At 46.6% G+C, this 19484-nt stretch overlaps 1 protein-coding gene across 4 annotated transcripts; it reads left to right on the plus strand.

Moving 5' to 3' along the window:
- Positions 1 to 244: 244 nt before the first annotated feature.
- MTURN (maturin, neural progenitor differentiation regulator homolog) lies at positions 245 to 19266 on the plus strand. Of its 4 annotated transcripts, none has more exons than XM_075745691.1 (4): positions 268 to 486; positions 6389 to 6511; positions 12709 to 12804; positions 18136 to 19266. In XM_075745691.1, exons 1-4 carry the CDS (start codon positions 325 to 327, stop codon positions 18214 to 18216), a joined length of 462 nt encoding a protein of 153 aa, XP_075601806.1. In that variant the 5' UTR covers positions 268 to 324; the 3' UTR covers positions 18217 to 19266. The 4 variants fall into 4 exon arrangements, with proteins under 4 accessions (XP_075601807.1, XP_075601806.1, XP_075601805.1 ...); XM_075745690.1 differs by lacking the exon at positions 18136 to 19266 and adding an exon at positions 15029 to 15891; XM_075745692.1 differs by lacking the exon at positions 18136 to 19266 and having other exon boundaries at positions 245 to 486; positions 12709 to 14635.
- Positions 19267 to 19484: the final 218 nt, after the last annotated feature.

A 19484-nucleotide genomic window follows, 5' to 3' on the forward strand; every position in this document is an offset into this window, starting at 1 on the left:
TTACTAAAAGGCAAAATTCTGGATGGGGTCTGGAAAGGGAGAAAAGAGAGACGCAAAGCGCAGCGCGGTCCTGCAGACAACGGATCCCTAGGTGGGCTTCTTGCCCGGCCCAAGTTGCCAGAAGGCGTCAAGCCGATCGTCTGCACCAAATTCCCTCCCGGGGAGCGGCGCCCCGGCCCCTGACGTCCTTTTCCCTCCCCGGAGCGGGGCGCGAGGCGCGGGGCGGTGCGCGCGGCGGGGGTTGGGGGGGGGGGGGGGGGCGGGGCGCGGGGCGGTGCGCGCGGGGTGCGCGGGCGGGCGCGGATCGCGGCGGCGGCGGCGGCGATGGCTTTCGAGGCGCTGGCGGAGGCGGCGGAGCGGTGGTGCGCCCGCACGCCCTTCCAGCTCATCGCCGCCGAGGAGACGGAGCGGCGAATGGACTTCTACGCCGAGCCCGGCGTCTCCTTCTACGTGCTCTGCCCGGAGGCCGCCTGCGGCGACAATTTCGTGAGTGCCCCGGGAGGGGAACCGGGGAGGTGGTGGTTGGGGGGGGGGGGGGGCGGTCACGGGCGTGCGTGGGTATCTGTGCGTGGGCATGCACGGGCGGGCACCCCCTGCACCGCTTTGGGACGTCCCCCTCCTCCGTCCGTGCCGGTCCCCGGTGCTTGGGGGAGCAGCCGAAGAGGGAGCGCCGGGAGGGGGGGGGGGCGGAGGACGGGGCCGTGCCCCGGAGGGGCGGAGGGATGCGGGGATGGAAGGCGGTGGTGCCGGGGGCTGCGGGGGCGCCGGGCGTGTGGGCCGGGGGTGGCGGGGGGATCCTCCCCAGCGCGCACCACAATCTGCAAAATGGAGTCCGCTGCCGGTGGGGGGCGGCCCCGCGGGCAGGGCTGCGGGCAGGGACCCCCCACCCGCCTCCCCCATCACCCCAGCCCGGGGAGGCTGCGGGCTCCGGGGGGGGGAAAGGGGGGTGCGAGCCCCCCTCCCCCGCTTCTCCTGCGCCCCGCGGGGGCTGCAGCTGCTGCTCCCCCCCCGCGGCCCCCTCCATTCCACCGGGGTGTCGGGGCCGGGGCACGGCGCAGGGACGGGCGGACTGGCAGGGCTGTCACGGCAAATGGAGAATGGGCAGGAATAAAATGGAGTCAGGATGACAGGAGGGCCGCGCCCCCCCTCCACCAACCCCCCCTCCCGCCCGTTTCCCGGGCCCGCCGGGGCTGGGGGGACCCGGGCAGGTGCCGGCCTCCCCTCGCGGAGTTCAGCGGCAAGTTTGTGCAGAAATGGCACCGGCAAAACAACCCGTGGCTTTGGGATGGGGGGGTGGGTTGTTCCCCATCCCCCCCCCCCCCAGCCCTCCCGGTGGTGAGCAGAAGTGCAAGAAGTTATCGACAAGCGGCACCTCGCCACGGGGGTTGTAACCTGCAAAGCTCCAGTTAACTGCAATGAAAGGATTTTATTTTGTTTTTTAAAAAGTAGCCACTAGCACAGACCATTATTGTAGGAATGTTGTAGGTCCTTCCCTTCCCGGAGCAACTTTCATCCCTCGATCTGCTTGACAAATGTTCATTAATTCCCTTTCCGACAGGTAAGTGCAGTATGACCCCATTTGACAGATGGGTTCATGGAAACAAAGAGCAGTGAAGTGACTTCTCCAAGACCACAAATCTCAGTGAGCAGGACATTTATTTATTGTGTCGGGCAGATGGCAATGCTGAATTATGAAAGAAGTTACCTGGGGTTTAGTTATGTGTCTGTCCAGGGATACACGAGACCTTCAGCCTCAGTCCCAGCCATGGCAGTGGAGCATCTCTGGGTGTGGATTCTGTCGGTCCAGGGTGGGATTAGCCCTGCACACCCATCTCCTACAGCACCTATGAGCGTGTCAAACCCTCGCGCTCATTCCCTTCTGCCCAGAAAGGGCCGTGGCTGCTGGACTCTGAAGCAGGAATATGTATGAATCCAATGCAGGACAAGGCTAAAGCTGTGATTGGATGCTAATGGTATCGGAAACTGCAAAGAAAGCTCATTACTTTTCTTAGACATGTATTGTTTCTTTATATGCTGCTCAGTAATTGAGTGAACTCTTTCAAAACAAAATCTAGTGGGAAAAAAAAAAAAGCTTAAGCGGTTTCAGACCCTATTCCCATGCTTCCAACACTGGCCAATTTTTGTGGGTTTGCAACCACATTTTCCCTTTTATTTTTGGCAAATATTTTCATTCCAGGGTTTCTGTGGGAAGGACTCCCCGCCCAAAGCCGCCGGTAGTAAAGCTGAGCAAAAGGGCCAGCTGCTGTCAAATGCAGAACATAAACAGTGGAAAACTAGGGGCAGAGTTTTCTCCTGTCTTTTTTTGGCATAATTACTTGAGGCACTCTTTGTAGCAATAATACTTTTAAGACAGGCCGATAGGTGTCATTCTTAATTCTTTCCCTGTTGATGGTGTCTCTTTAATGCGATTAAGAACCACTAATGAGCTGATTCGCCAGCATCTTGTTTTCTGCTCCTAGTCCACAGTGGGGTTTCATTTCTGCTTCCAACTTGGCTATCTTGGTTTTTGCAGTCATTTTCTTTTTTTCTTATGTTCCAGAAGATAAGTTTCCTCTCAACGTCTAATTACAGGCTAAAGTTTATTTTAAGGAGACTTAATACAAGCCAAGGGACTAATTCTCATTTGTGCTTGAGCCTTGTTGCATGGGTCCAGTAACACAATGGAGTGTGAAAGTGAGTAAATATAAACAGAATTCACAGTGGCACACTTTACAACCTTTTTGCACCCTGTGACTCTCATAAAGGAACTTCACATTTAATAAGCCATCTGGTGCCTGGTATTCTTGTTCTCTTTCTTTACGTCTTCATTTCATAATAATGCGACTTAAAAAGCTATGTAGGAGGTGCCAGAGAAGTCCATGATAACCCACTTGTAAGGAGGAAAGGATGAGCATGATGAACTTAAAAGGGAGGAGGAGAAAGACATGGAAAGGTTGCCAGGATGCAATCTGGGGGAGAATAACGCCGAATTTTGTATAAAACCAGAAATTCCAGGTCACAACAATCACATAATTTTGATTTCCTGTGAAGGTATCTTTGGGCTAGGTTTTTAACATGCTAGTGATGCAGAAAGACCCCTCTAGATGCCTATAGGCATTTTCAGTACCACCTGGACACTGAAACTCTCTGAATCAGCGTTTTAGTTAGCTGAACTACTTATAATTTAGCTCCTGAGGCTTGTGGTGTTCTCAATAAAAAAAAATAAAAATTGTATAGCCATAACCAGTGAGAGTGAGGGTTGCGAAGCTATTCCTTACAGTCTGTCTTTTGTTGTGTCACCGTGTTATTGCTGGTATTCAAAGTAACTGATAAAGCAAATAAAAATATGATGCCACTTTGATGTAAGATTTTCTGTAAAATATTTTATAACAGAGTGAGTGAGTCTGAATATTTTCTGCAAGTCAAATTGTACCCACAAAGAAAAAGTTTTGCTGCCATGCTCAACAGGTGGGCTGGTTAGAAAAAGGTGGTCTGGCAAGTGACTCTCTCATCCAGCAACGCTGAATCATCTAAAGGCATGAGGAAAAGCAAACCCCTCCAGATGCAACCCTATTGACTGCCTCAGCTATGTGCTGTGTGTAGATGCTGAACTAAATAATTCAGCCGTGATTGTAGGTCAGCTGAGGTGGAAATTAGTGGCTGTGTGCTTTTGTAGTGACACAAAGCAACCGTGAGCAAAACTGGGCAAGCTTGGAAAACACATACTCAGATGATGAGGTTAATATTTTTTTTAATTGCGCAGCCATGGCCAAGCACTGTGGTCCACCAGTTTGGCAGCAGCCCACTCCTCCCGCTGCAAAGAGGTTCTCAGGCGTCAGGGTTTTTCCAGGAAAAGCCTCTCCGTATGTGCAGCCTCACTGACTGCTCTAACTTCTTAAGCAAGAGCTGAATCCTCAAATTACGTTTGTTTTTATTTTGAGAGGCCAAAATTCCTTTTGCAGGTTCCTCTGGAGATGCGTGAGTCACTGGTGAGACTCAGTTCCTGTACTGCCTCAGTGCAGAGCTGAAGGTCCACGGAGAACTGTAGATGCAGCTGAATACATAGGTGTTATAACCCTGGCCTTTATTACCGTTAAGGAGTTTTCTTGGGAGGGGGGAAGATGAAATCAAGCCATTTCTGAACGAGATGTATGCACTAATGGCACGTGAGACCTTTCATAGTGTGTTTGTTGCTACAGCCAAAGTTTTTAATCTTCTGCAGACATGGAAATTGTTGGAAGCCTTACTTGCTTATTGCCTTGCAGTGCTACGCAAAAAAGTCTCTTCAAAGGCTCAATGCTCAAGTTAGTTACTCGCTTAGGTTTTTCCTTCATGGCAGATCATCTTATTCTGTGCTACTGCTGACAAATTCACACTGGAGTCTAAAACGTGGTGCAGCTTGAACCTCTTGAAAAGAGGTTGTAAAAACATGATAGGACAACACAGGGTTAACTTTCCCTGGGGAGTGAACTAGCTATTATTTATAAAAGGGCAGGGCCTGATTTTCATTTATGTGGAAACTCCTGTGTATAGCTCTGGTAGTCAAAAGAAGCCACAATTTAAACAAGAATTAGGATGTTAACGGTCATAATCACTTCATACGTATAAACAATTACAGCAGGTTTAGCACGAGCCATGAATTGCCAAGCTGCAACATCCAGCTCTTAAGTTTGACTCAAAGATTAGAAGCAACCAAACGGTTATTGCTAACCCCAAGTATTAAGAAATCGTGGGCCAGACCTCCAAAATCTTGAGGCTGTTCTTAAAATGTTTGATATTTTAAAGAAGGTTCATTTGAGTTCACTTCATGTACCTTCTGCCTTTTTAGGCCATAGAAATCACAAAGTGCAGACTTTTTTTTTTTTTTTGTAAACAGAAGCTGAGATTTGGTTGTACATTTATAGGACTGCATGGCTCATGACTCTAAGATGGCATGAAGCATCATGAGACTTGTGGTATGTGCCTTTGAGAGTTGGCAAGACTGTAAAGAACGTATTTTTATTGCCAGGCTGGTTAAGAGATGACTCTGGTTATATGGAAAGAGTAGAACCTACTCAGTAAGGCAGGGCTCTTGTCATAACAAAACATTTCACTATATTTATGCTCGTAAAATGCAACAAGCAGCAAAGAAAATGTAGGTTAAGTGAGGCTGATAGCAAGGCAGTTACAATTTTCATCTTAAAGGTGCAGCTTAGGTGATGTTAAGTAGTGGTTTCCTTCTACGAGTGTAAAACTGCATCCCCGGCAGGTAGTCACCACCGAACAGGAAGGCAACATGCAAGCCTTGTGTTAGGGATTGAAACATCTGTTTTTCCCTGAATGTTAGTTAAGCTTCAGAGAGACCCTTCTCTTTCCTTGTTTAAGCATAACCTACTGTTTATAGCACAGTAAAAAGCTGCATGGCACTTTGGGGAGAAGAGCTGCTGTGCAAAAATAGAGGTAGAAGACTCTCAAACCAATTTTGCAGTATTACACTACTTTGTGTAGCAGACTGCCTAAGACAGTCCCATGCACAGTGTCTTCAAAAGGAAGATCTTTTAAAGTATGCTTTAGCTTGTGCTGCGTGCTGCCCTTGTGTGCAAGAAGCATTGTTGCCTGAGTGCTTCCACCATCGCTCACCAGCTCTGTTTCAAAGAACCTCATAGCAGCAGAATAAGCATCAATTTTGGGAGAGGCTTCGCAGAGCCAGGCTGGAGAACTGGCATCTCCAAAGCAAAAGCAAGACGAGAGAAATACCCTAATTGGGTTTAAATGTGCCTGCCCAGGAAGAGAAGATTTGGGTCTGGGAGGAGTAAACCTCAAAACAGGGAGGGAGGCACAAAGTGTCAGGACGTTGTGAGCACCCAAATGTCTCTCCTTGGCTCTGTGTCTATATTTTGCATCTTTTCTTCTGCATCGTCAAGACAATTACACATCAAGTTCCAGCTCCAGGGTCAGAGCACACTTGCACTGAGCCAGGAAGGCAAAGAGATGCTTTAGCTCTTCCTGAGGGCTTCATTGCAGCGGATGATGCAGAAGAAGAGTAAACCCAGCGTGACTTTTCCAGGTCTGAGCAGGGCTGATGTCAAACAAAAACACCTCCACTTTCAAAATGCGTGTGCGCAAGGCATGTGTACCCTTCATTGCTGGTGCAGTCATAAGGCGTTTTGTCTTCTGGATTGATTTCCCTGCTTTCTGATGCACCGTGTTAGTAAAATCAAGGTTCTTCCTCAGAAGCGTGGCTTCTGAAACAGCCTGCAGTGCCCGTCCCCAGTGCGGGTCTGAACTGCAGGAGGCCTGGTATACTTCAGCAGATGTTTACAACGTGTCACCTTATAAAATCACGTGGAAAGGCTGATGTGAATTCCTGTTAATGCCTTTTCTTTCTTGTGTTGCTGTTGGCTTTCAGCACGTGTGGAGCGAAAGTGAGGATTGCTTACCTTTTCTGCAGCTCGCACAGGATTACATCTCCTCCTGTGGGAAAAAGACACTCCATGAAATATTGGAAAAAGTCTTCAAATCCTTCAGACCTGTAAGTGCCTCTTTTGTACCTCTAAACATTGACAGTTACCTGTGACTTTTAACAGCATAGCACTGGATGGGGCAAAGTGATTTTTCTCCTGCAGGGACTTACATCTCCAGCCAGCTGCCTGGGCGCAGGGGTGTTAGCACGTAAGCTACTATCAGGCAATTGGGAATTGTTTCTTGGAAGCCAGCTGCCTTTTTATTTCCATCTCTGCATTCGAGAGGATGACATTCCCGCACAGGGTGGGAGGCCAACTGGTGCGGCAGCCGGTGGCAGCGGCTCCCCAGCTACGCAGGGGCTCGTGTCCTGCTGATGCAGTGCTGACTCCGAGGAACTGGATGCGAGTCAGCGCCGCGGGACTTTGTGGCAGAGTTGTTTCCTGGCGCTGGAATTGGGGAGTTTTGCAAGGATCTGAGTAGCAAGAGTAAACCTCTGGGAAGCTGGAAGTACGGTCTCTTCTCAGAGTGGTTTGTTTTGGTTTAGGGTTGGCTTTTTTTTTTGCCCCCAAGTGGTCCAGATTTTGCTGTTAGGATGGTTGCCACTTGGTATTTGCAAACGCCAGTTTGGTCACTGCTTGAGAAGAAGTTGGAGCAGAAGCTGAGTTTTGTGGGGAAAGGGCTTACATTCTTCTGTTTTGCTGCTACTCAGCTTTCTCTATCCTTGTTTAACACTAAGATTTGGGTCAAAGACTGGATTTCTTCAGGGTGAGGTGACTTAGGCTGGCCATTCTCCTTCATTTTTGCCAAATCCTCCCTTTGCACAGCTTCTCCTTTTGAGTGCCTGGGGCTGGGTAAGGGGCTGGAGTGGAGGTTCATTTCCAGATCCATGCTCCCGTGATGTCCATGGGAAAGCTGACCAACGGACGTTTTTATCCTAAACTGAAAACGTAGACCTTTTTCCCTCCTCTCTTTTTCTGGCTGACTAATCAAGAAGACTGAAAATGTATCCCAAGTATTTAGAGCGAAAGGGAGGAGCTGGGGCGCCGATATGAAAACACTGGCCCTCCCTGTGTTACACCCTTGCATTGCCTTGCCACGGACCACCACAGCTGGTCGACATAAAAGAGCATCGTTTTAAAGAATCCTTTGAGAGACTGGAAATAAATAGAACAGATGCACACTTTTCTTAGAAAGGACTGGAAATCTGATCTGTCAGTACAGCTGCTTGTAATTGTGAAAACATACAAAAATATAAATATGTTTCCCAGAACAGTATTCAGCGCTGGGATCTTCATAGCTGTTTTCTTGTGCTCAGAAAAACTGTGTCTTTGAGGAGAAACTTCCATTGGTTTAACTAAAAAACATTTCAGAAAGCCTTAATGAAATTGGTACAGATCACTTATTTCATTTAAACCACATTTATTTCAGCATAGCTTAAGTTGCTGAGAAATTGGCTTCAGTCAAGCCAAGTTAAGCTACTCTTCAGAATAAAAAGGTTCAAAGTGAGGGGAACCATTATGCTCATTGAATCTGGGCCCTTCGTTAATGCATCACATTTCACCCCGTGATTCGTACCACTGACCACATAAATTGTGTTTGAGCTGGAATGTATCTTTTCCAAAGATGCCCCATCTTGATAGAAAGTCTTCAGGTAACTTAAAGGATACAACACTACTGAGCACTTTTTTTTCTCATCATTAGTTATGCTCCTGTGAAAAACTTTTATTTACAATCTGCATTTTTCTAGATTTGCTTCCTAACTGTTGAATTTCATTATGCTTTTGTCTACTCAAGAATGGTGTCCTCAAGTACCTCTTTATTTTCTCTTGGATGTACCACAAAGATTAGGTTTCTCAGATTCTCCTTTGACCTAGTATTGAGTGATTTGCATCAGCGTAACAAAACCGGTTTTATCATTCAAGGTATGGCTGTGTGTAGACAAGTCTAATAAGGAATGTATTGACATTTTCCCCTTATTGGAATTATTAAAAATAGCACATGCATGGTAGGATAGATTTTAAAAAGTGAAGGGTGATACAATGGATGTATGAAAATAGTTATTTCACACCCTCAGGCCTTTGCCAGAACAAACCCACTTTTCATCAGTATGGGGAAATTATTTCCTTGGCATTACTTTGCGATGTTCCCCATCCTTTCTCTGCTGGACCTGTTTTGCTAATGAGACCACCTTGCTGTGAGCATGGATGTAATAGTGCATTTGCAGGGCACTTCTTCTCCACTATCTCAACCAAGTCTGCTATCAAAGACCAGGCTGGCAAATTTCAGTTTGAAAAATGGCAGTTTAGGAAAAAATGGTGCTGAAGGTCAGACTGGGCTCTTCTGAAATGTCTGATTGTCCTGGCTACTCAGTCTGAGATACTGAGGAGAAGCCAGCGGCCAGACCTTCTGAAAGTCTTTTCCATTTTGGTATTTCCAGCCGGACATCCAAGATTATTTAAAGACAGTTTTGAAAGCCTTTGTTGGGGTCCTTCCAAGGGAAATGTTTAATAGGAGACACTGGTGGTGCATCTGCAGCTCTCCATGCCTTCATGCATGGCACGAGCACCTGCCCTCCCTTAACCGAAGGCTCCCAGACCGATTTTCGCCCAGTAACTCATCTTGGCCCTGCTCCGCGCATTTGTGATAACAGCCCAGCTGTGTCTGCACAGGCTTACCCTGGGACTGCGGCGTGGGATGGGACTGGCTGCTCACGCTGCTGGGCCCCATGTTTCGGAGGTGATGAGAGTGGGGATGCCCAGTGGTTAGTATCCCTCTCAACGAGACACAGATTTCCCTCCGCTCGCTGCTCTTCCTTGGGCGCAGGAGGCAGTGAGGGTGGTCGGGGGCTGCTCATCACCCCTCTCTGCTCTCAGGCATCTCTCCCTTATGTTTGATGGCCATAAACACAGTGCCAGGGCAGGATATTTATTTAGATTAGGCTTGTAAAAAGCGTTGGCTAACCTGCGACAGCTAAAACGCACCTCTAAATCCTGCTGTAGACAAGGTCAAGCTGTTTCTTTACTGCAGGTTGTGGGGGCCACATTGTCTTTGCCTATTACTGCCTTCCTGGGTCAGTTTCCCCAAAACTCTGGGATTTATCTTATCCAGTTATTCAGGGAGCATCCAAAAGTGCCAGACACCATGCAGGTACGTGAAGTGGTGTCAATAGCACTAGGCTGAAATACCACTATTTGCCTCAGAGCATCCCAGCTCCTCCGATGCCTTTGTCTCTCAAGTGCCAGAGGTGTCCATGCTGGTGCTTGTCAGCACATCTGCCTGAAGACTGAGCCCTTCACACTGGAATTCGACAGAACCACGTTATCTCTAGCGTAGCATCGTGTGGACTGCTAAAGCTCAGCCTTGTACTTGGCTTATTTTTCAGTGTACTTGTACGTCAGCTTTTGGTAGGAGATGATGTCAGTCTGCTTTCATGACTGAAAAACTACTAGGTTATTTGTGTAAAATCAGGGGACTTTGAAAGAGTTAAGACAGACAGACAAGTAAAAAATAAAATATGCCTGAGGGACATCACACCAACTGGCAGAGTTTGCAGAGAACCAAAACATGAGTCGTACAATTCAGCAGCGAATTCCAGGGCTCCTGCATTGAACTCACCTTCAGCCTAAAAAGCTACATCTGAACTGGGGAGTCTGCAGTGTAAAAGCTATTTATCCCATATTCATTGAATTCATACATGTCCCAGTGACCTCTTTTTTACCTCCAGATGGGTAGTTTGGCCAGGATGTAGTTCAGGTGGTGCTACCGCTGGTGGTTGTCCTTTGTCCTTCCTCTCCACCCTCCTGTCCTCCTCCTCCCCACTTGTACCCACCTGGCAGTTTTGTTCCCCTTGGCTGTTTGGCTGATGGATCAGCTCTCCCTTTCTACACCCCTTTCCTGTTTTACCTCTTTCCTCCTTGTTTTTGCTCTCTGTTAAAGTCCTTTCAAGTCTGCCACGTAGCTGATGATATTTTAATACATGAAGTAGATATGGACTAGAAGCAGAAGCTAGTGTGTTTGAAAGAAAGCAAGGTGGAGTTGGTCTAGGGTTAACTCAGGCCACCTTCATCATCTTATATTGTCCTCATCTTTTATACACCTTCCTTCTGCTTTGACCCAATGTTTGTGGAGCTCCCTGTACTTTGGCCCCTAATCCTTCCTCCTTGGGGTCAAGGTGTGGGCTGTGATTGTCCCTGCAGTCCAGAGAGCGTTAAGGGGTTGATGGCTGTGAGGGACCATAGTCCTGTGGGAAGCAACAAGATATGAGTCTTAAAAGCAGGACCTGCTTGACTGAGGTCCTTGGTGCCTTGGAAGATCCTCAGGTGTCCATGAGAGAACAAAACTGTGCCTCTCTTGGAGGAGCATCCCATCCCATCCCATCCCCACCCTTCCTATGCTCTGTAAAACTGCTAAGGTCTGCAGCATCACTCTGATTTACGCTGCGCCGGGGAGAGGAGAGCTGGGTTTCCCGAGGGCAAAGGGAGAGGGGATGTGTGAAAAGCAGGACGTGCTCTCCATCCTTTGGGATCGTGTGCGTTTTTGCAGTTCTCGTGGTGTATGTTGTGTTTTCTGTGCTAATTTTGCATGGGAAAGGCTTACAGTATCCCATAAAATGAAGACTCATGTGGCTCATTTCCCTGCAAATCAAGGAGGAATTATAACCAGAGCTGGGCAAAAAAAACGTGATCAAAGCTCTTTCTGCCGGGTGATATAAATGGAGCAGTACAACACTCACATTTAATTTGACTACACCAAATCAGTTTAGCGAAAATAATACTGGTGGATAAGAAAGTCTAGAGGCCTTGCTTTTGTGTTTTAAAAACTGAGTATTTTCATTTTAGCTTCAACGTGAAACAAAACCCCCACATCTTGAAAATGAACCAAGTAGTTTCACGTTCAGTTAAGCATTTGATTTGAAAAATATGTATGTATAGGAATATTTACTTTTTGTTCTGCTCAGAAAACAAGAACATTTTCAGCTTGGGGTCTCTCTGTAAGTATTTTTAAAATGCAAAGGAGGGGGTTTAGTTAGCAAATTCTCCTTCCATTTCCCTGCCAAAGAAACCCTGCAACTAAAAACCTGGTTTTCTCCCAGTGATGTGAGGAATACAAGCTTCGTTGGACCCAGAGGTTAATTCTGTGCATTGTATTTGTGTCCACTGAATAATTTTGAATGTTGATCACAGACTGAATTAGTTTAGGTCTCTAAAAATCTGCCTTGTCACAGCCTTCTTTTTTTCATGCTACCACCTAGCGAGCGTCACCCTCCTCATGATTTTTCTGGGCTTTGCCTCTTTTGAGAGCTAACAGCCGCGTCACTCTCCAAACAGGGTGTTGCATGCATCTCTGCTGATCTTCCAGCCCTGGCAAGCTAAATACATGGTATTCCCAATAATACCTGGCATACGATTTTGGTTTGTGGCTATTAATAGTTGTTAGCGTAGGATTCTAATACGAGATTTCCACAACACGTGCATTCTTTTGACTATTATTGTTTATCTGTCTTCTTGACTTCTGTCGGCTTGGCAACCTTTTGGAGGAGAGGGGAAAAGTTCAAACATCGCTGTTTGGGCCTTCTGTATCAAACAAGTGCCATTGCAGTGATCGGAGGCATCCAAACATTGTCCAAGGAAGATGGGCTGGCAGTTCTTCACAAGCCCAAATCTAATTTGCAGAAATTTAAAGGGACTCGGACAATTTTCAGTTGAATACACAGTATTTCTGACTGCGAGGGCTTTACCCAGCGTGCAAGGCTTTGTCAGGTGTGATGGAGTGAAGGGTTCAAGAGAAGCACTTAACGTGATGGGATCTTTAGCTTTTTAGGGACTCCTTGCGTACTCCATACTAACCAGTTCTGCATGAGGATGCTCTCTTCTTTAGCTTTTGTAGGGTTGCCAAACACGATCTTAAACCCAGGTAACTACTGCTGCAGTATTATCGTGGTTCTTTCTGAAGTTAAAGCACTGCCAAGTCTAAACACTCAACAATTCATGATACGACCTCAGGGAAGAACGCAAAGGTTTTTGCAAGTGCTTTGCTTTGGTTTTATTTATCTCCCAGTCTCTGAGCACTTAATTTTGTGTGAGTATGCATTTTCAAATCTTTCTCTGTCACAGAAGGGAGAAAAAGAGAGTCGAGATCATTATGCAATACCATTATTCCAGGGTTTGAGGTTTTCAAGAAATGGCACCTAGCTATTCTGAGACTTGCAGAGAAGCTGCGTGAGTGGGTAATTCACTATTACACAGTATTTTCTCTTCTTTGTAGTTACTTGGGCTTCCAGATGTTGATGATGATGCGTTTGAAGAATATAATGCAGATGTGGAAGAAGAGGAACCAGAAGCCGATCACCAACAGATGGGTGTCAGTCAGCAGTGATTTTATGAGAAGCTAAAAAATTCGGAAGCCTTTGGTACCAGGGTCAGGTGGTCCCACGTTAGCCTGTTCGAATTAGCACATCACATGGGGATATCTGGCTCCCAGGATAAAAGTTTTACAAAACGGTTTAAAAAAAAATAATAATAATAATCTGTGATGAGCTTTGCTAAGAAGTGACCTGAATTTTGCTCCTGCTTCAGTGGGTTTTCTATGGAGTTGTCTTGGTAGCATTCTGCCATTATCAGTCTAGTTTTGTTGCTGACTTGTCTCTTCGATTTGTGTTTGAGTTTAGCATTCGCTGACATGAATGTAGAGTACCGAGAATGTAGGCAGCATGTGGTGAGAGGGCTGAGTCCTCACCAGTGACCTTTCTGAGGAAACCAGCGCAGAGACCAAATGCGACCTGCGCTTTTCTTTTTAGTTCAACAGCTATGGTTTTTGACAAAGTACCAAACTTGGAGAGATTTCTCTTGAAAAACACTAGTTTAATAGTGGTCAGTACTGCAGAAGTGCGCATGAAGGCTTAATAAAAATAATGGGAAGTGGGAAATCCAGGGGAGTATTGGTGTCAGATGTATTAATGTCGTTTTATTGACACCTGAGTTTACAAGTGCTGGATTGATAACTGGGAGTAATTAGTATCAGCAGTACACGTTATAACCAACCCTGGTGCTCCAACACCATTTGATCCAAAGCCAAACGCTGCTTTTGTACAAATCAATTAAAAAATAGCCATCGCCTATCCCACTTCTGCATGACAACCAACTTTAAGATTCCCTGTTCTTAATACACTGCTAAATTACTACTCAAACCTTGTAGCGTCATGAATTGAAGTGCAACTTAACTTTGAAGCCATAAGGGTATAAACCAGCACCTGGCTCTTAAAAATTATGCTGGACCTGTTCCTCTCCCTGGGCCTTTGAGCTAGTCTGGGCATTTTCATCGTTGGAGGGAAGCTAAAATACTACTACCTTGGCTGATATAAAAACTAGTGAGGTTTTACTTAGCTGGGGACTTGCTCTCCAGAGGGGTTTGGCTGGGTCTTGGTATAAAGGAGAAGATGACCCCTTGTATTTTATACCTGTTTGGCATAGATTTAAGTGACTTGGATGAGTGCCAAACTGTGAAGATGCAGGGTCTCTTTATTTACTTGCCTTTTGTACTGAAACTATAAGAAGCGAAGGGGATTCTGTTATAATACAGCTATTTTCCACAACTGAGCAAAATGTTTCTAAATTTACTCCTTTTTTCCAATTTTTTAAAAATCATGAAATGAAGGTCACATGCTTAAAAAGCCCTTTTATACAAAATTAGCTTTATAAAAACAAAAAGTGAGCGAAGAGAAAATGCTTGGACAACTCCTAGAAGCAACTCACACCATTTTGAAAACCCTGTTGTTAGCCATGTCTCCTTTTCAATAGATTTTTTAAAGATTGTTCTTCAAGGTTACTTAAGAGAGCAAGTTTTCTTGGTGGTTTACATTGCTGATGATGGCTTGAGAGATGCATAGCACTTGATTTTTCCGATCTGGGGCAAAGACCTTCCATAACTGGGACGGTGTGTGGTACCTGAGTATGCACAGATGTGTCTGCAACACTGTAAAAGTCAGAGTTTAAGAATATCGAAAAAAAACGGAGAGAAATAGAGCTTAATGCAACTTTGTACATTATTTCGGCATGCAGGCATAAACATGGTAGTCGCAGCACATTTTCTATGGACTAGTGACGTGAGAACCGTGGCAGTTCATTGTATAACACTGTACAGCAGCAATAGGCTTTTTGCTTACTAAAATAAAGTGTAAGACCAGTGTTTTCCATCCCTGCTTTAAGTCCCTAAGTTTTTCTTTCCTGTCCTGCCAAAACAGATGCCATAAGCTTAAACAGAGCCTTGTTTCAGGAGAACCTTTCTCTTCGTAGCATCGAATTCTTTGGTTGCGGCTCATACCAGTAGATCTTTTGGGGCTGACTTTCCTCTGCTGTAACGTAGTGCAAGATGTAATTTACAGTAGCGCAAGCCGGAGGCAAAGTCCTGTCGTTCAGGTTTGCTGGCCACTTGCACCCCTTTTGCTTAGGTGCAGGTGGCTGGCACCGACACGCGTGCGCACGCACCCACACGCACACCTGCACGAGCCCCAGGCACGGCTGCGTCGTGAGCTGAGCTGCGGGGTCAGCCTGGCTGGGAAATAACCCTCTGCCTTTTTTACGGACAGGCAGTTTTCCAGCTGGATCAGTCCCACCACCTGGTTCAACGCGTGGCTGCACAGAGGAGTGCCGGCACAACAGAGGGGAGGGTGCAGGGGTGGACACGGGTGGTAGCTGAGGACCCACAGCCAAAGGCTCCTTGCACCTCTTGCATGGTGTTAGGGGCCGGTGGCGGAGGTGCGGACGTGATCTGAACCAAGCGCTGTGAAGGATTGACTCCACAAGGCTCAACTGGAGAATCGGGCTCTGGGTGGCAGTGGGATAGGCAGGAGTTCATGAAATGAGGAAAGACTGTAAGATCTAGTGCTTATAATTGCATACAGGAGGTTGTAATATGTACTGCACGCTGCTACCTTTCCCTGCATATTGATTGAATTGTTACTGAGCATTTGAGCATTAATATGGTTACAAGGAAACATAAAGCTGTAAATTATGTAGATACGTTTTCTGTATTCACTAACAACTCACTCTTTTTTTGGAATGCCATTTGGGTGACCTCCACACCAGCCTGCAAATGCTGAACAGCTGGGGGGGGCCTTCTGCAGCTCCCACCCCTGCAAAATTCCCACTGAAGCCAGCGAGATGTTGCTCGAACGGGACCTGCAGGACCAGGCGCTCCGGGGAATGCGCGAGGCTTGGTCCTGCAGAGAGCTGAGTGCTCTCCTCCCTGCTCACTTCGCTGGGAGCCGAATGTCTTGAGCCCTGCTGCTGAACTGAAGCATGACCAGGCAGCACTGAGAATAAACTGGAATTTTATACACAGAAAATTTAATTTACATGTGTGTTAAATGTGAATGAGCATTAATATAGAATGTATTTTATCAAAAAATATCGATTGCTTACTTTGACCAAATACATTTCTGTATTGCCATGTTACTTGTTCCATACTTACCAAACGATTGAAGAGATGCGGAACTGGTTTAGTTGTATTACAAAGTATTTTTATATTTTATTTGTATTTTATTTTTCCCTCACTCCCACCACATATTCAGGTTAGTAGCCATTCAGTAATTAACCACGGATAGCATGACCCAGTGGCTAGACTGCCAGACACAAGATTTGCGAACGCATGCATAAATGCTTGCAAGCTTGGGGACTCGGTGAGAAAATGTGGGTTCAGAGCTCTACCATTGCCTGGCCCTGAGCTTCGGGTGGATCTCAGTGGCTGGGAATTCAAGGCAGGCCTCCAGTTATGCATCCAGGCCTCCATGAAATTCGGTGGGAGCAGGGCAATTCCTTTGAAAATCCCACCGTAAGTCTTTTGTAAAAGGGGCCGTTAGTATTGTTTGCCCACCAGTGTATAAAGTGCTTTTAGATCTGTGGGTGAAAAGAGGTATGCGTTACCATTGCCTATCCTCAAAGCAAACCATTAGTGAAAGGACATAGAAGAGTCTCCCTTCTCCTCTCTCTCTCATACCTCTAGCTAAATATAAATATACCAGAGCAGAGCCTCTTGCAGAACTGGCGCTTCTGAATATGAGTTGCGTGAATGCAGCGAGCAGAGTGCTGCTTGGGGGCTGAGAAGTACACGGGATGCCAGAGGGAAGAGCAGATTTTAGAAATGCAACAACTGGTTTGAGTAGCAGGGGCAAGAGTGAGAAAGGGCCCTTTCAGAGAGATGCTGGGATTTCTGAGACAGCCCAAGCCATGTATCTGCTTATTGAACCTATGGAGTTTATAAAAAGCTGCTCTGGACATTACTGGAGCCTTGAGCTTTTTCTGTTAGTGTCCTTCCTGATGAATGGATTGAGATGGTTGAAAGAGGAAGGGATGGAGAAAAGACAAACTAAAAAGCCTTCTCCTCCTCTCTTCCCTAACATTATTATTTATGATATTGTGTGAGTAGGTAGGAGCAGCAGTCAGGGAGCATGAAGCTGCTTTATTATGTGCACAGTAAAATCTCTTAAAAGGACTTGCTCATGACAGAAAAAATTGGCAAACGGCAAACCGTTTCCTCTCAAAAAGTGGGGGAATAGCACACCCCTGAGCATGATGACCTGAACCCTACCAGACTTTCCCAGCTCCACCTCCTGCCCTGGTCTGGGTTGTTTTCCAGACTGTTTCCCTCTGTGCATAGTGCTGTGCCTTTGAAAGTCACATGCCTGTAAGAATGCCGCTTTTGATGCGAATAGCTAGAGTTGCTTTTCCTACATCAGTGACCTGCATGCTGGCTGCTGTGTTTTGGCACTGTGTCCCGTGCAAGATGTGCTGTGTGAGATGGTGGCGGGGGGCAGCGGGGAGGAGTTTCTGCTGCAGCATTGCTTAGTAGGTGGCATGAGACTGCGACCGTAGAAGTGATTGCAGTGACATTATGGACATTGCTTTGGGAAGCTGCCATACAAGACAGACTCCCAGCCTCTTTCCACATGTTTCCTGATCTTTCACTGGGACCCAGAGCTGAAGTCCAGGGCTATTTTACTCACAGTCAGCTTTAGCTGTGGCAGGAGGCAAGGTTGCCAGTTCATCCATCCTTACCTTGTGTCCACCCATGACCTGTGTCCATTCTTACCCCATGTCCATCTTTCTCTCATGTCCATCCTTACCCTGTATACATTCTTCCCTTGTTTCCATCCTTACCGCTCTGTTCTCAGAAATTCCCACTCCTAGAAGAAGGGAAGCAGAGGAAGGAACACCTCTTACCTCCCACAGCTTGTGGCATCAGTGAGAGCCGCAGTTCCGTGTCAGTGAGTGTGTTACTGAGCCGCACGCTCCTCCTCACAGGGGGATGAGGTGGTGAGGGAGATGTGTTATCCTCAAGGACTCATGAGTGGTCATGTCGGACAGGGCTTATGCAGAAGAGAGCAGTCATTTTAGGTGCCAAACGCACAATCTTTTCACAGGGAGAGATGCCTAGCTAAATAATCCAGTCTCTGAAAATCATGAGCCGTTAGGGCCTTCCAGGCTGGGCACCCAGAAAATGAGACCTCTCTGGCTCCTGGTCGCAGAGGAGCCTGGCCCAGCCTGCAGGTCTCTTTCTCAGTGCTGGCTGGTTTCAGTCTGCTCACAGGACATGGGAAATTGGGAAGGATCCCTTCAGGGGCTCTAGCTGGATGTCCCTTTCTGTAAATCACTGAGCAGAGGGAAATGCTTTGTTTTATCTGTTTAATTCTGGCAGGACCTCCCCTCCTCCCCAGCAGCCTGTCTCTGCAGCCAGCTGCAGCTGGGAAGCCTTCATGTGACAGCCATGCAGGAGTGATGCAGGGCAGCAGCTCTTACACCCTGCAACAGGCTGGGCATGAGGTGGTCCCTGCAGAGTCACCACGGAGCTGAAGGCTCAGGGACGTCACTGCCAAGGCAGATACGAAAATACTATGATTCTATAAAGAGATTCCTTAAATTTGGTCCTTACCTCTGGTAGGAAAGACTGTGAGGGCAGACCCTGTCACCACGGGGTTTATTGGACTTCTTCTGAGACTTACTTAGTTGCATTGTTGGTATCTGATGTCTGTGGCAGGTGTACAAAGGAAACCTCTTCACTTACCCACAATCACCCATTCAGTGAGCCAAATTATCATTTATGTCCTGTATGTTTGACTTTTTTCTCATTGCTGATTTTTTTTGAAAGAAAGACAATCCCTAAAGGTCCATCTGCATTATTGCAAACCCCATTTTCTACAGAGCCGCATAGCGCTGCACTGTCAGTAGAGCTTGGTCATAAACAAATACACAGATTAACAAAAAGCACGTTCATTTGTCTGCAGAAAAAAACTTCTTTGAACTGGGTACTGCTGACTACAGTGAAGCTCACTGGTTTCATGTAAAATACATTGAACTTTGAAATTCCCTTTCTGTACTGACATGCTGTTGCTCATGTAGGCAAAGATCTGCAGTAACACTGCATGTAAAGGATGTCTACTTTCATCTTCGGGGGTGGTGGTGGAAACGTCAGCTCTGGATTTCAGTCAATGCGATTTTTTTTTTTGTTGTCAAGTTTTCCTTTAGCAATGCAGGGACCAGTCAGACCTCAACACATCAAGCAGAAACTGTTGCGCCACGCCACGCAAAGGCTGGCTTTGATGTGCTTTCCACCTTTTTTTCTGGCTGGAAGATCTGTCTTTGGGACTACAAAGCTGTGAAATGAGTCGCCAAAAGATGTTGCCCTTTTGTTCAATGCTTTGAAAGGTGTAAGCCTTCAGTGGAGCCCTGGCTTTCTTCTGATCCTCCTTCCTCTCCCACCACCAAGGCATCAAATCCAGCAGTGTCATTACACCATGAGCTTGCCATTAAAGAGCTTATCAAACTCTGATGACTGATGGAGTCTTTTCTGTGTAGGAAAACCAACTAAACAAGGATTTTGAGGGGCTAAAGCATAACTGCAATGTGTGTGGCAAAGGGAACGAGTTTTGCATTTCCTGGGCAGTGTTGGTGCATGGTGGGATAAACATGGTTGTTTGCAGGTGTAAGGAGGAGAAAAGGGTTTCATCTGAGCTTTGGGCACTGCAGAGTAAGCCCTGCTTTGCAGGA

This window comes from Balearica regulorum, chromosome 2, assembly GCF_011004875.1.
Source record: "Balearica regulorum gibbericeps isolate bBalReg1 chromosome 2, bBalReg1.pri, whole genome shotgun sequence".
Taxonomy (NCBI): domain Eukaryota; kingdom Metazoa; phylum Chordata; class Aves; order Gruiformes; family Gruidae; genus Balearica; species Balearica regulorum.